Raw genomic sequence first — 12,215 nt, 5'->3', positions numbered from 1 at the left:
CCCAGTGATGAGGCGCTGTATTATTTTTGTTAAGTTAAAATACAGCAAAAGAGGAATTGCTAAAATGCTGTCCACCCTACTCTTCTGCTGCAAGAGTAACATGACAAAAACCCTAAATAGTTTATTATTTTGTTGGGCGGGTTACTGCGTACATGTAAGATAACATTTCTGTTGCGCTTTATTTATTGCATATTTTATTAAAACTTTCGATAAATCTTGGTTGTTTTTATAATGTTTCCAAGTATTGTAATCTGGCCTGGCATTTTTGGTATGCTGTTTTGTAAATCTGAAACAACTGAGTCTTAAGAGCAGAGAGAGTCCCTCTGCGCGTAGGAAGGGGAGACACGTTCTGCCCCCAGCGCGTGTGTTTCTATCAGCCTCTTAATGCATATCTCCATCCATCCACGCAGACCCGCGCTCCTCTGCTTAATTCCTCTTGTGCCGAGTCTCTTGTCTTTACTTGCTCTTTGCTGCCGGTGGCTATTTACACTGAATAGATGGAGATATAAATTGGACTTTGTGGGAGCGTGCTCACTTTTCTCAAAGGCTCTTCTGCTGAGCGTTGACCAAACCTGGAAATTACCTTGAATCTTAATTTGGATGGTTTTTGTAAAGCTTAATTGTTTGAACGTTTTGTAAGCGCGATCATAACGGGGTATTTTATAATATCAGAAAAGATAGTTTTAATAAAGCTGTCTAGAGCTAGAAAGAGGAACTCTTCCTTTGATGCTCCTTTGGTAGATGAAAACATTTTTGTTCAATAGGAGACCAGCATCTTTTTTTGCTCATTTGAGACCGGTTCTGGCAACATACTGATATTCATTCAAATATAAATGCCATATTCACTTTGAAATGCAAATTGTTTAAAGAAAAATAGCATATGGTAGAGGTAAGTACCTTTTCAAATCAGCTCTCACACTTTAGGGATGTGAGTACAGCTAAAATTATTCTTTGGAAAGAATCTGGAGCCTTTGACACATTGAAGCTTGAACTAATCAAGGCTTCCCAGTAAGCATATACACATATCCATATCAAGGAAACAGTGCTGAGAATACATGGATTAGCATAGTAATTTAACTGCCCCCTGCTAATCAACTTAAGCAACCAGCTGATGCATATATGATGTATTTGAAGAGGCGCTCTTTCACAGCTCCAGAATGGGCCAGGTAGCTGACCATGGATTTCTTGTTAATGTTGAGATATATATCGATATAGAGATATATATACACATATGTACGTATGCATGTACACATGGGGGAGGCAACGGATGCAGAACGAACGCATCAAGGCATCACAACCCAACAAGCCGGGCTTACTTTTCGATGAGTATTGCCGGCCTCCTCTTTTTAACTCTCTCTTGCTTGTCTGCTACAGGCCGAGGTGATTTCTGCTGTTGAGGCTTTATCCTCGAGCAAAAATAAAGGACAGTTGCTTTGTGGAGGTTTGCGTTGAGGTTTGCCTGTTATAGATGGGGGAAAAAAATACAGGACTGTTTTGTAGAAGCTTTGTGCAGTGTACAAAGTGTGCAAGGACAGCAGCTGACTTCCAGCGGTCCTTGTTTTGCTGTGACAGCATTAGCGCCTACTTGGGTGGTGGAATACATGTCCTGAATGGAACACGTGAGACTGAAAAATGAGCGATGGGTTGGGAAATAACGATTTTCAAATAAGGTGGTAAGTAACAAGTTTGTGCTAGAGCAGAACATGTTCAGGAGGGGGAGAGGAAAGGGCACACTGCTTTCTGTAGTCCAGCCCTTCTGATGTCTACCCATGAGTTCTGGCTTGCGTGGTCTGATATATCATGAAAATCATACAGCACGTGAACAAAGTGGAATTTAACCTTGGATGAATGTTATCACAAGGGTTGCAGGTAGCGGAGTTGCCAAACTATGGCAGTATAAAAGACAGAGGGGAGCTGGGTTGCCTCATTCATCAGTAAAGTACTAGACGATGGGACTTGGCACCTGTTTGTTGCTGGCAGCCCACGCCTTTCAGAAATGTGAAGTGAAAGAAAAATTCCTATTTGATTTGCTGAATAAATCATTTCCTCAACAGGCTGATGTCATAATGGGGGGTGTGGAGTTTGTGAATAATGGCACTAAGGTGAACATAAAGCTTTTGGTGCTGACATGGTGATGTAGAACTCTTGATATTATGTTGGGCGTCCTATTAAATTTTTCATTTTGCATCATGGTTAGAATGTGACCGGAGACTTTTGTTCAAAAATTCGTGAACTAGGTGGAAGGTGTCAACATACAAATATCACTGCTCTCTGTAATTCAGCAACCTGGCACAGAGTAATGGGGATATGTCATCCAGGTGAAGGTGTCCAGTAATTGTTTCTGTTTTCCCATGATACCTAGGAAATGCTCCATCTCGGCTTTCATGTACCAGTTTTCTCCTTCGTGACGAAGACGCTCTTGCAGGAGTTCATCATGTGTAGCTTCCCACTTTACTAGGTGCAGTGTGAAAGATGGCTACGGGCTAAAAGTGCGCTTTTGTGGCTTTGCTCTTGGGTCTTGGCAGGGTTAGGTCCTTGTGAAAAAAATTAGTTGTTTCCAAAACCATTTACCACTAACAATCTTAGGATGCCCAACTTAGGATACCCAAAAAGATTCCACAGCACAAACAAAGCAAAACAAAAGAGTTTGGATTAATCTGCTGTGTAATTGTCACCTGTAAGTTCGATTTTGTAAAGTTGATCTGCGAAGTTAAAGGCTAATAAGCAAAATCAGAAACAAGACCAGAAAAAAGTTGGTAACTTTTCTGTAAGTTTTTTTAAAAACAATGCAGATCTAAAGGACCTGTAGGTATCTCTTATCCTGTGGGTGCAACTCATGTTGCAGTCAAAGGGACTGCAGCCATTTTGCTGCTTAAGATGTGTCAAAGTGCAAATTGTTGAAAATGTTTGGAATCAAATGGGAATGCGGAGCAGCTTCTGAGTTCAGAAAGGTTGTCTTGTTTTCCTTTGGGATGGAAGGAAAAAGAGAAAGCCTGTTTAGTAATTCGGAGACCCCTGGAAACGTTGGTTGAAGGGGACCTCTGGAGATCATCTGTGCCACCCTCCTGCTTGAAGAAGCAGGATTGTCACCAGCGTTGGGTAAGTTCAGCTGTGTCTTTGTGTAGCTAAGCTTTGGAAATGTAAGAGTATGGAGGTCCCCCAGCCTCTTTTGGTCACCTCTTCCAGTACTGCATGTGAACTTGCCAAGCTGTAGCGCGGCTGCTGTTTTATATCATCTACAACTAAAAAGCTTTTGGCTCCCTCATCTTTATAAATGTCCTTCTGGTAGCTATAGGCAGCTATTAGATCATCCATTGTCCTCTTGTTCACCAGACTGAACCAGCCCAGCTCCCTCAGCACTCATGGGCCATGTGTATAAGACCTTTAACCATCTTGGCGGTTCTTTGCTGGCTCTTTTCCCATTTCCCAACAGTCCTCTTGCAGTGGGGGACCCGGAACTGAGTACAGTGTTTCAGATGCCCATCATGGTGTGCTCAGCTTGTGGTTTGTGTTGGGTACAGTGTTAACACACGTTGTGACATCCATTGTTGACTCTTGAGTTCTTCACAGAAATGCTGCTACTCAACCAACTGGTCCCCAGCGTCGGCTACTACACTGGGTTGTTCTGCCCCAGGGGCAGAGGTTAGGACTTCTCCTTGTTGAACCACATGGTGTTTATATTGGCCTGAATCTCAAGTTTCTAGAGCCCATTTGGTCTTAAGCTCTGTCATTCATGTCAGCCACTCCCTTTAATTTGGTGTATCATCAAAATAGCTTGTTAATGTTCATAGTTTTTCTGGATTGTGAAAACCAGAGGAAACCCCCGCTGGTTGTTTCAAAGTGAGCATCAGCGGCGTCACAGAAATTCGTGTCGAAGGAGGTATTTCTTATGAGACCTCAAAATACATACTGTCACCTAGTGTTTCCATTTTCTATTGTGACTTTAAAATACTGAGCTATAATTTGATCCTCTGCTTTGTACCTTCATTTCTGTAGGCCTGATTTCTTTGCTGAACATTTCTTTGGAATATGTCTTCAGAAGGTGCTAAAACACTGGTATTAGCAAATTGCTCTCGGTTGATGGGGGTCAAGCACACAACGTCCTGAAGCGGACCAGTTGTTCAAGGCATAATTTTTTTCAACAGTTTGGTGGATGATGCTCTATATATGGAATCCTTTGGACAAAAGGGTTGCCCAGGGAAGGTGATTAGAGAGAAATTATGTGCTAGTAGCTAAAGCACTGCCTTGAGAGGTCCCAACATGGTTCCAAAATCCACCTCAGACTTTGCATAATTGAGCAAATTAGTTTTTCTGTACGTATTTCGTGTCTACAAAGTAGAGATTGCCAAACAGAAGTTCTTGAGACTGAGTAAGTGCATTCAAGACTCAGATGGACAGATGCTGTAGTGACAGATCTGTGTTAAGGACTAAAGACGAGATTTAGTCTTGGGAAAGGGGAGGAGAGAAAGGGACAATTATGCCAACTCTAATAAACACAAAGTAGTTCACTAAGCTCTGCTGTCTTCCCAAAGGCTGCTCTGGGAAAAGACATAATGATAGAACTGGGAGTCAGGAGATCTGGGTTTTATTTTCAAGTCTGCCACAATCTTCCTTTGTGGCCCTGGGTCATTTAACCTCTGAAAAATGGGGGAAATGATAGCAGATAATTAACAACCTCACAGGAGCATTGAAAATTAATTCATTAATTTTTCTGAACTCATCAGTAGAAGGTGCAATGGAAATGCGAAGTGTTAGGGTATTTTATAAAATCGTGTCTGTTTCCTTCCCTTTACGTGTGTTTTCAAAGAGTATTATTAAATCCATAGAAGATTTGTGGGGTACCTTTGGAAAGCCTGCCGTGAGGAATGAAACTAGCATTGTGCAATATTTGTATCTTTATAATGTACAAGTCCTGTGGTAGGAAAGGAGTAAAACGTGCTCAGAAACCAAAACCGTAGAGCACCCTTTGGCCCGTATCGAGTTGTGAGTAAGACCGTGAGAAACGTGAGTTTCTGGAAAGATGTTAATTGTTCTGACTCAAAAATTTATTCAACCAGATTACGCTTCTCCTGTTTTATGGTGAGAAACCTGTCCCTATTGCTCCCCCTCGCACACACCTCCCAGCATTTTATTGTTCTAGACCTCAACAATCATGAAAATACTAAAATTATTTCTCGTGTTTACTGGGTAAAGGCTATTCTTTGTATCTCACCTTTTGTGTTGTAGGCCTTCAGTTAGAGTTGTGAAGGGCGTGTTGCTGTGGGACGAGACACAGGAATGATATTTGCAGTCAATGGAACAAGCCTCTAGTGCGTGCTTTGTGTCATGATACTGTTTTAAGATTAAAAAATCTGAGTAAGTTTTTTGCTTGGTCTTGCAATGCTGGTAGTTATTTGCCTCCCCATCACTATGTATTTGACTTCACTTGGGGACATACTTATGTGAAATATTATTTAGAGGGAGACTGTTCTAAACTCTCTGAGTTGGCTTAGTTGTCTCATCCTGGTTGCTTGTGTAAACAGTGGTTTTCAGGAATAAATGTATTTTCTGTGCACAGTCTGTCTTTTGTGCTCTACCTGTAACAAGTGGCGAACCTCTACGAAACGTGACTGGTTGCAGGATTGTGGATTTCCAGAAGGCAAATGGACAGAATGAGCTGACATCTTGAAAATTTAGGCTCTTTTGTCAGAAGTTCCTAGCTGGGTTTGAGTGGCCTACTGAAATCTTTGGTGCCCCAAACTGGTCACAGGACGGTTGTCTTCGGAGTTTCAGGGAGGTTTTTGTGTTGGTTAAGTAATCTCGTTTTCTGCTCTGTAAAGATGCACCCCATCCATCTTCATGCAAATCAACTTTGTCTTCTCTATTGACACAATTTGTTTTCCATTTATGTCTAGGGAACGTGACTACTAGCACATCTGTGTCTCAGATGGCAAGTGGGATCAGTCTAGTCTCCTTCAACAGTCGTCCGGATGGTATGCATCAGCGCTCTTACTCGGTCTCCAGTGCAGATCAGTGGAGTGAGGCAACAGTCATTGCAAACTCTGGCATTAGCAGTGGTAAGAAACCTGGAGCTGGGAGGGGTTACCTGCTTTGGGGTGAAGGGGGAGTTTGGTGGTTTGCATTTTCTAAAAAGAGAAGGAGAAAAAAAAAAAAAAAAAAAGACCTGATGTTCACCCAGACACTCTGTGGGAAGCCAAGCTTCCAGCATCTGAGAGAAAAAGGAGGAATTAGATTAAAGAGAACAGATCAATACAATCCTTTTTCAGCAGGAAGAGAGATAATGTAATTCTAATACTGCTTAATTTTAATTTCAGGTATGTAACGTAGGTTGTTCACTTCATATTCTTATTTCCTTACTCTGTGTGGTGGGTATTGGCAGTAAATTATCCTTCACATCTTTTTATCAGCATGTCCTTTCTCGTCTGTGCTCTTGCTTTAATGTATGCACAGCACTGGCGTAGTCGTAGTGTTGTCTCTGTGGAGTGTTTAACAGTATGAAAAGGAGCAAACGCTGTTCCAGATGGTGTTTTGCAGTGATCAGATTGTGAGAGTGAGAGAGGGGTTGTTGTTTTTAAAGGGCATGTGTGATATTCAGTAACAAAATGGTGCCTCTGGCCTCGAAAGAGTGCCTGGGAAGGATGGAGATAGACAGGGCTCTTCACCTACAGCCGACCTGCTGCCTACCCAAACGAGAGCATCCTTGGAGCAGCCATAGTGGTTGCCCTGGGACTCGGGTATTTCTGTTGTGGTGCGCTGAGGAGATCGCTCATACCAGTGAAGCACACGTGTCCAGGAGCATGGGGTTTAATAGGCACGAGGAGAAACCGTGGAAATTTCATGAAACAGAAGGGGAAAGGTCGATGAGCGTGTGAAAGAGAAGAATGAACTGAGAAGAAATTGAGAGTATGGATAACGGGGAGAAATGTGAGTAGGACAGGAGAAGGAGGGAAGAAAGCTGTTTCTGATGGCTATCCCTAAGGTAGTGAGAATTAGAAGAGTATGAAAACTATTTCACATGTCCCATATGTGTAAGTATATATATACATCTCATAGAATCATGGAATTGCCCAGGTTGGAAGGGTCCTTTCAGATCATCCGGTCCAACTGTCAATGTAACTCTGACAAAACCCATCACTAAACCATATCTCTGAGCACCACGTCTGTCCGTCTTTTAAATCCCTCCAGGGATGGTGCCTCAACCACTTCCCTGGGCAGCCTGTTCCAATGCTTTATAACCCTTTCCGTGTAACAATTCTTCCTAATATCCAGTCTAAACCTCCCCTGGTGCAACTTAAGGCCGTTTCCTCTTGTCCCATTGCCTGTTACCTGGGAGAAGAGACCGACCCCCCCTCTACACCCTCCTTTCATATATATATGTCTATGTATGTAGGCATCTGCATAGGGTTTGAATTGAGTATATAGCTCTGATGCTGTCTCTGTGTTTTTAAAAAGCTTGGACAGTTTCAGTGCCACTTTATGAGAACAGAGAGTTTAAAATCTTGGTCAGCTTGGCTCTGAGTGCCGTTAGCTCTCAAGTTCATAGTGCCTGAAGCACATACATTTCTGGAGCTCTAAATTTGTGGGCAGCATCTTCAGGAGCGTGATACTTGCAACAAAATGGTACAGATTTTTGACCGAGAATTTTTTTAAGCAAGCATCCTTTATTTCAGCCATGGTGAGAGCCAGAGATACTGCTAAACAGCACGATAAAATGCTTCAGCGCTGTTCTCTTCTGTGTCAACCCAGCTCACCCCTTCCTTCGGAAACTGGTTAGGCTTTTAGGGCAACGACTGCCCTACACAAATTCCTTTAGACTGGTTTCACAGTAAGGCAATTTATTTCTCTTTCTTTTTCCCAAGCTGCTTCATCATTTTAATCCACCCCAATTCTACTTCCCTTTTAAAAGGCTGTATCAAAGTTTCAGCTTTTCGCGCCTTTCTCTTGTACTGTAGCTTTTTAAAGAAAAGTTGGAGAATATTGTTTGCACTAGAAGAAAGGCAAGTAAAAACCAAGATGTAGCCTCTGGTCCTTGACACCTGACATACCTATGGACAGGGGAGCAGATGCCACCCCCTTGCTCCTTAGTGCCAGAGGTGACAACTGAGGCTGCAGTAGAGGAAAATCTTCAAAATGCAGAATTCAAGACTTCCTAAAAACGGCAAGTAATTACTATGTGGAAAAGTAGAAATGTAACCTAAATTCCTGCCTTCTCCCTTCCCTTTTACTTCGTAACGCGCTTTCTGGTTTTGAGATGTTTGCTGGACTTGTCTTTTGCTCCGGATGCTGCACTTCAGCTAGGTTCAAATTCCTGGCGAAGGGAACCTTTTCTCCTACGCGAACTCTGTACTCCAAGTATGTGCGATACCTTTTTTTGACTTGACATTCATATGCAATTACTTCTGGATCAAAAGAGACGACAGCTAGAATTACCTATGAAATATGTGTTCGAAAAATGCACGTGACTGGTGGGTACTTCTGGATAAGCCTGACTCAAATAATTTCTTGCAGAGGTTCTAACTTAAAAAAAAAAAAAAAAAAGCTTTTTTTTTATAAATACATGGGAAAAATTGGACTAATGGTGAGTTTTAGGCAACTAAGGGTCAGCAGAAACAGAAGTATCGCAATAAAACTGCTACAAAGCCTCAAGAATAATTCATTGCTATCGGTGTATCATCTTCTGATAAGCTCATAGATGTGTCCTTTACGCCGGTAAGTTGACGCATGAAAAACTCTCTTTAATTTCAGGGGTTTTTTCCTCCATTAAAAGATTTTTGAATTTTAGTCATAAAAAGATAATACTGTGAAAGCAGCAGGTATGGCGAGAAGCTAAGCATCTTTTGGAATTCAAATGCCAATGTACTGGAGAATATGCCTGCTTATTGTCACATGGTTTTATTGTAGACAAAATAACATATTGGGATTCAATTTTTCTCTGCACCTTTTTTTCACATTAAATTAATACTTTGTGTGGCTCTGGAGAACTTTTCAAAGTCTTCCGAACCAGACCTTTGGTTTCCTGGGGCTTCTGTCTTTCAAGCAGCTGTGAACATCTCCTAATTAGATAAATTACTTTGTAGTGGGCAGAGCCACAAAACAGGAGGTGCTGGTTAAATTAAAGGGGAAAAATAGAAAAATCCATTCTCTGAAATGGAATGCCCCACTGCTTTATGACTATTACTGTTGTAAGGTTTTACATTTAAGTACCTGAGGTTTAAAATTAAATGTCTAATATAATTTGGCACTGGTAACATGAAGCCTGTGACTGCCCTCGGAGAAAATCTAGGCAGCTTAGTTCAGTGTTTCAAATTGCTGCCTGCTTGATAGTGAGCAGATCATGCAACTGGCTCACTATTTAGCTAAATACCACCCACTGTTCAGCATAATTTTAAATGCAATAACATATTTGCCTTAAAAACTCAGAAATTTAAAACGGCTGTTCCAGCAGCACATGAAAAATTAATTCTTTTTACTTTTTTTTTTCCTTAGTCTTGTAAGTACTTGACAGAAGTCATTTTTGCAGCAAGAGAGAATAAAAACTGGGGGCAGTAAATCCCTGTCCGGGAACCTCTTGTGTAGATTCTTTATGGACCCAGAATTGATCTACATGTCAGATCCTGGTGTAGTTTAAACTGTTTATCACCCTAATGGTGGTAGAGAAACCATGAACATCAACTTACAATCCTCCATGAAAGAAATTGGTGTTTGCAGTCAATGAAGGACCAGCTTAGCTTTATTGATAGATTTAGAACAATTACTGTTGCTGCCACTATTGGCCAAGAGGTTTTCCTGGATCGCATTGGAACACTGGAGGTCTGCAATTATTTATTTTTTTTTGATAAATATTTTCCTTGATGGATTTTTTTTTTTCCCCCCACCCAGAATTATCTATAGTTGCTCACTGCTGGGGAATAAGGGGGTTGTCCGGTCTCAGGGGAGCCATTCGTATCCTGTCCAGGTGTTAGTTTGGTTCAAGAATGTGAATCTGCACCGTTCCTCCTCTGCAAATTCGCCTGTTATTTTATTCCGTACGTTCTTTTTCTTCTGCAAATTTTCTTGGCTGGGAAAAGGCAGGACTGTTTCGAGGAATCGAGGAAAAGTTGGCCGGGAGAACTGTTGTGAGGCATCTCAAACTTGAGTACAGAATGCAGTTTTTTCCGATGGAAAACAGATTCGTATTAGCTAGTGGAGCTGCTGCCATTAATAAGAGATGGTGTTGTCTGTTCTACAGTCTTCACAATTTGTACGTCTCTAAAGAGCTTGAGAAACATACCCTCAAACTTAGCATCGGAGCATTTTTTTTTTAATGGAAGAAATCACGGCTAGGTGTATTAGATTGCAAAAATTAGGTTCAGGAGGCTTAGCTCACAGAAGGCTGAGGATGTTATTTCCTACCTGGGGATGAAGAAGTAGCTTGTTCATTCTCTTTTTAAATGTCAGGTTTTATAGTTTGGCTTCTCAGACTCTGTCCTGAGCATATCAGAGGGAAGAATTTCTTTCTTAAAGTTATAAAATACAGCTCTTCTGAAACAGTGCTGCAAACAGTAGTTTGCATGGGACGGGGATTTCTTGCCTCTGGACTTGTAAATTGTCATTTGAATTCTAGTGTGGTATAAAATTCTGCAGTAAATCAAATATCTGTTTAAATATCATCCACTTAGGCTTTATCACTGTACAATTGCTTGTACGGGCCATTTGATCTTGGCTGTAATTTATGTAAGTTGTAATACCTGGTGTCTTTTGAGTTTCTAACAGTTTGGTGTTAAGGTTTATTAATGTGAAATTGAGTTCTCACCGTGCTGTGGGGTATGGGAGGACATCGGAGTGTTTATAGGAACGCAAACCTTCCAACTTGCCTTACTTTTCTCATCGTAAGCACTTGGAGTAATTCAATGGTGCAGTCCTGTGCCATACCTTGAAAAAAAAAACATGGTTCAACTTGCTTTCATAACACTTCCATTTCAAAAGTGACCCAGAAAACATTGTTCAGAGTTGTTTGAATTCAATAGGCGAGTTCTTGACTAGGATAAATTATATAATTTTAAATAGATTTATAGAATTTCAGAATTATTTGTGTTAAGTGTACATAGATGGTCTGGGTTGGAAGAGCTTTTTCCTCCTTTTTAAAGAAGGAAGTAATTACTGAAAATCAAATATAAAGTCATTTTCTTCTTTTTTTTTTTTTTTTTTTTCCTGGCTGTTCTAGAGCTACTCTAGGGTTTCCTGCAGTTACTAATATTTAATATTTTAAAATTTGCCACGTATAAGACAGTAGGTGTGCAAGCAGTTCACATTGTCTTTACAAATAGGAAGGAAAAGGGAATATTCCTGCATTTTTCACACCCTTTCGTGATCAACAGACAAGTTGCTTCTGGCAAATGCTTCCAGAGGGAAACTTTGTCAGGGTAAACTCTGCTAACAACAACTTTGCTTTCTGAACAGCCTGCCATACCTTGAGGAAACTTGGCTTATGAAGTACTACTTTTTAGCAATTTCTGGAAAATGCTCCTCCTTCAGCACAAGGTTGCACACTCCAAAACTTCCAGGATTAAAATTTAGTGGGCGTTTTTGATGAGCTCTTAGCTGAAGTAGCCTGGTCAATCAGAAATATTAAAAATTCCTATGTGACAATGTCCTAGGTAGCTGGACTCCCACCAGTGTAGTGTCTGTGCCTTTACTCTGTGAAGAAAGGGAACAGGAAACGGGTATTTTCTCAGAATTGCTGTAGCATCTTCCTTGTGGCTAATGCTGCGCAGCAAGAACTACCCTGCAGAACTTCACATTTCAAATCGATTTTAATTTATACAGGGGGGAAATGCAGTTTTGCAACCTATGGCTCCCCAAAATATTGTAAGGCTTGCAGGGCAGAATGCTTGCTGTGCCTTGCAAGACCAATAAGTTCCTTATAATAGTAAGTTGGTCTTGAACTTCATCCTTGGTTTCAAAGAAAATTGTGTGTTGCTGCTCCTCTTTCTTGAGTAAAAGGACAGGAATATCGTTATCATATTTTCACAATTAACGGAATTTGCCAAATTGCCTAAGCAATCTGCCAGCACCACCTCATTTAGACTATCATTTCAGCAGTTTTCCCTTGTGCAAGTTGCATTCTCTCTGAGCGTTGCCTGTCTTCTTCTGGGTTCTTACCATAAAGTATGTGAGGTTGAGACAAGACATTTGCAGCTAGATGTTCAGTATTACTATTCTCATAGTTGTGTCAT

The 12,215-nt window shown here is 41.0% G+C and overlaps 1 protein-coding gene across 10 annotated transcripts in view; it reads left to right on the top strand.

Annotated features, from left to right (window-relative positions):
* AGAP1 (ArfGAP with GTPase domain, ankyrin repeat and PH domain 1) overlaps window positions 1-12,215 on the top strand; it is a 380,589-nt gene that overhangs the window by 253,548 nt on the left and 114,826 nt on the right. For 8 of the 10 annotated variants that reach the window (XM_063341692.1, XM_063341691.1, XM_063341693.1 and 5 more), the window contains one exon: window positions 5,895-6,056. The exons of the other annotated variants lie outside the window; for them this stretch is intronic. In XM_063341692.1, the coding sequence (XP_063197762.1) occupies window positions 5,895-6,056 (162 nt within the window). The remainder of the gene's footprint in view (window positions 1-5,894; window positions 6,057-12,215) is intronic. 10 annotated transcript variants of the gene reach the window in all.

This window comes from Chroicocephalus ridibundus, chromosome 7 (assembly GCF_963924245.1).
Source record: "Chroicocephalus ridibundus chromosome 7, bChrRid1.1, whole genome shotgun sequence".
Taxonomy (NCBI): domain Eukaryota; kingdom Metazoa; phylum Chordata; class Aves; order Charadriiformes; family Laridae; genus Chroicocephalus; species Chroicocephalus ridibundus.
This window is presented reverse-complemented; position numbering and strand designations above follow the sequence as displayed.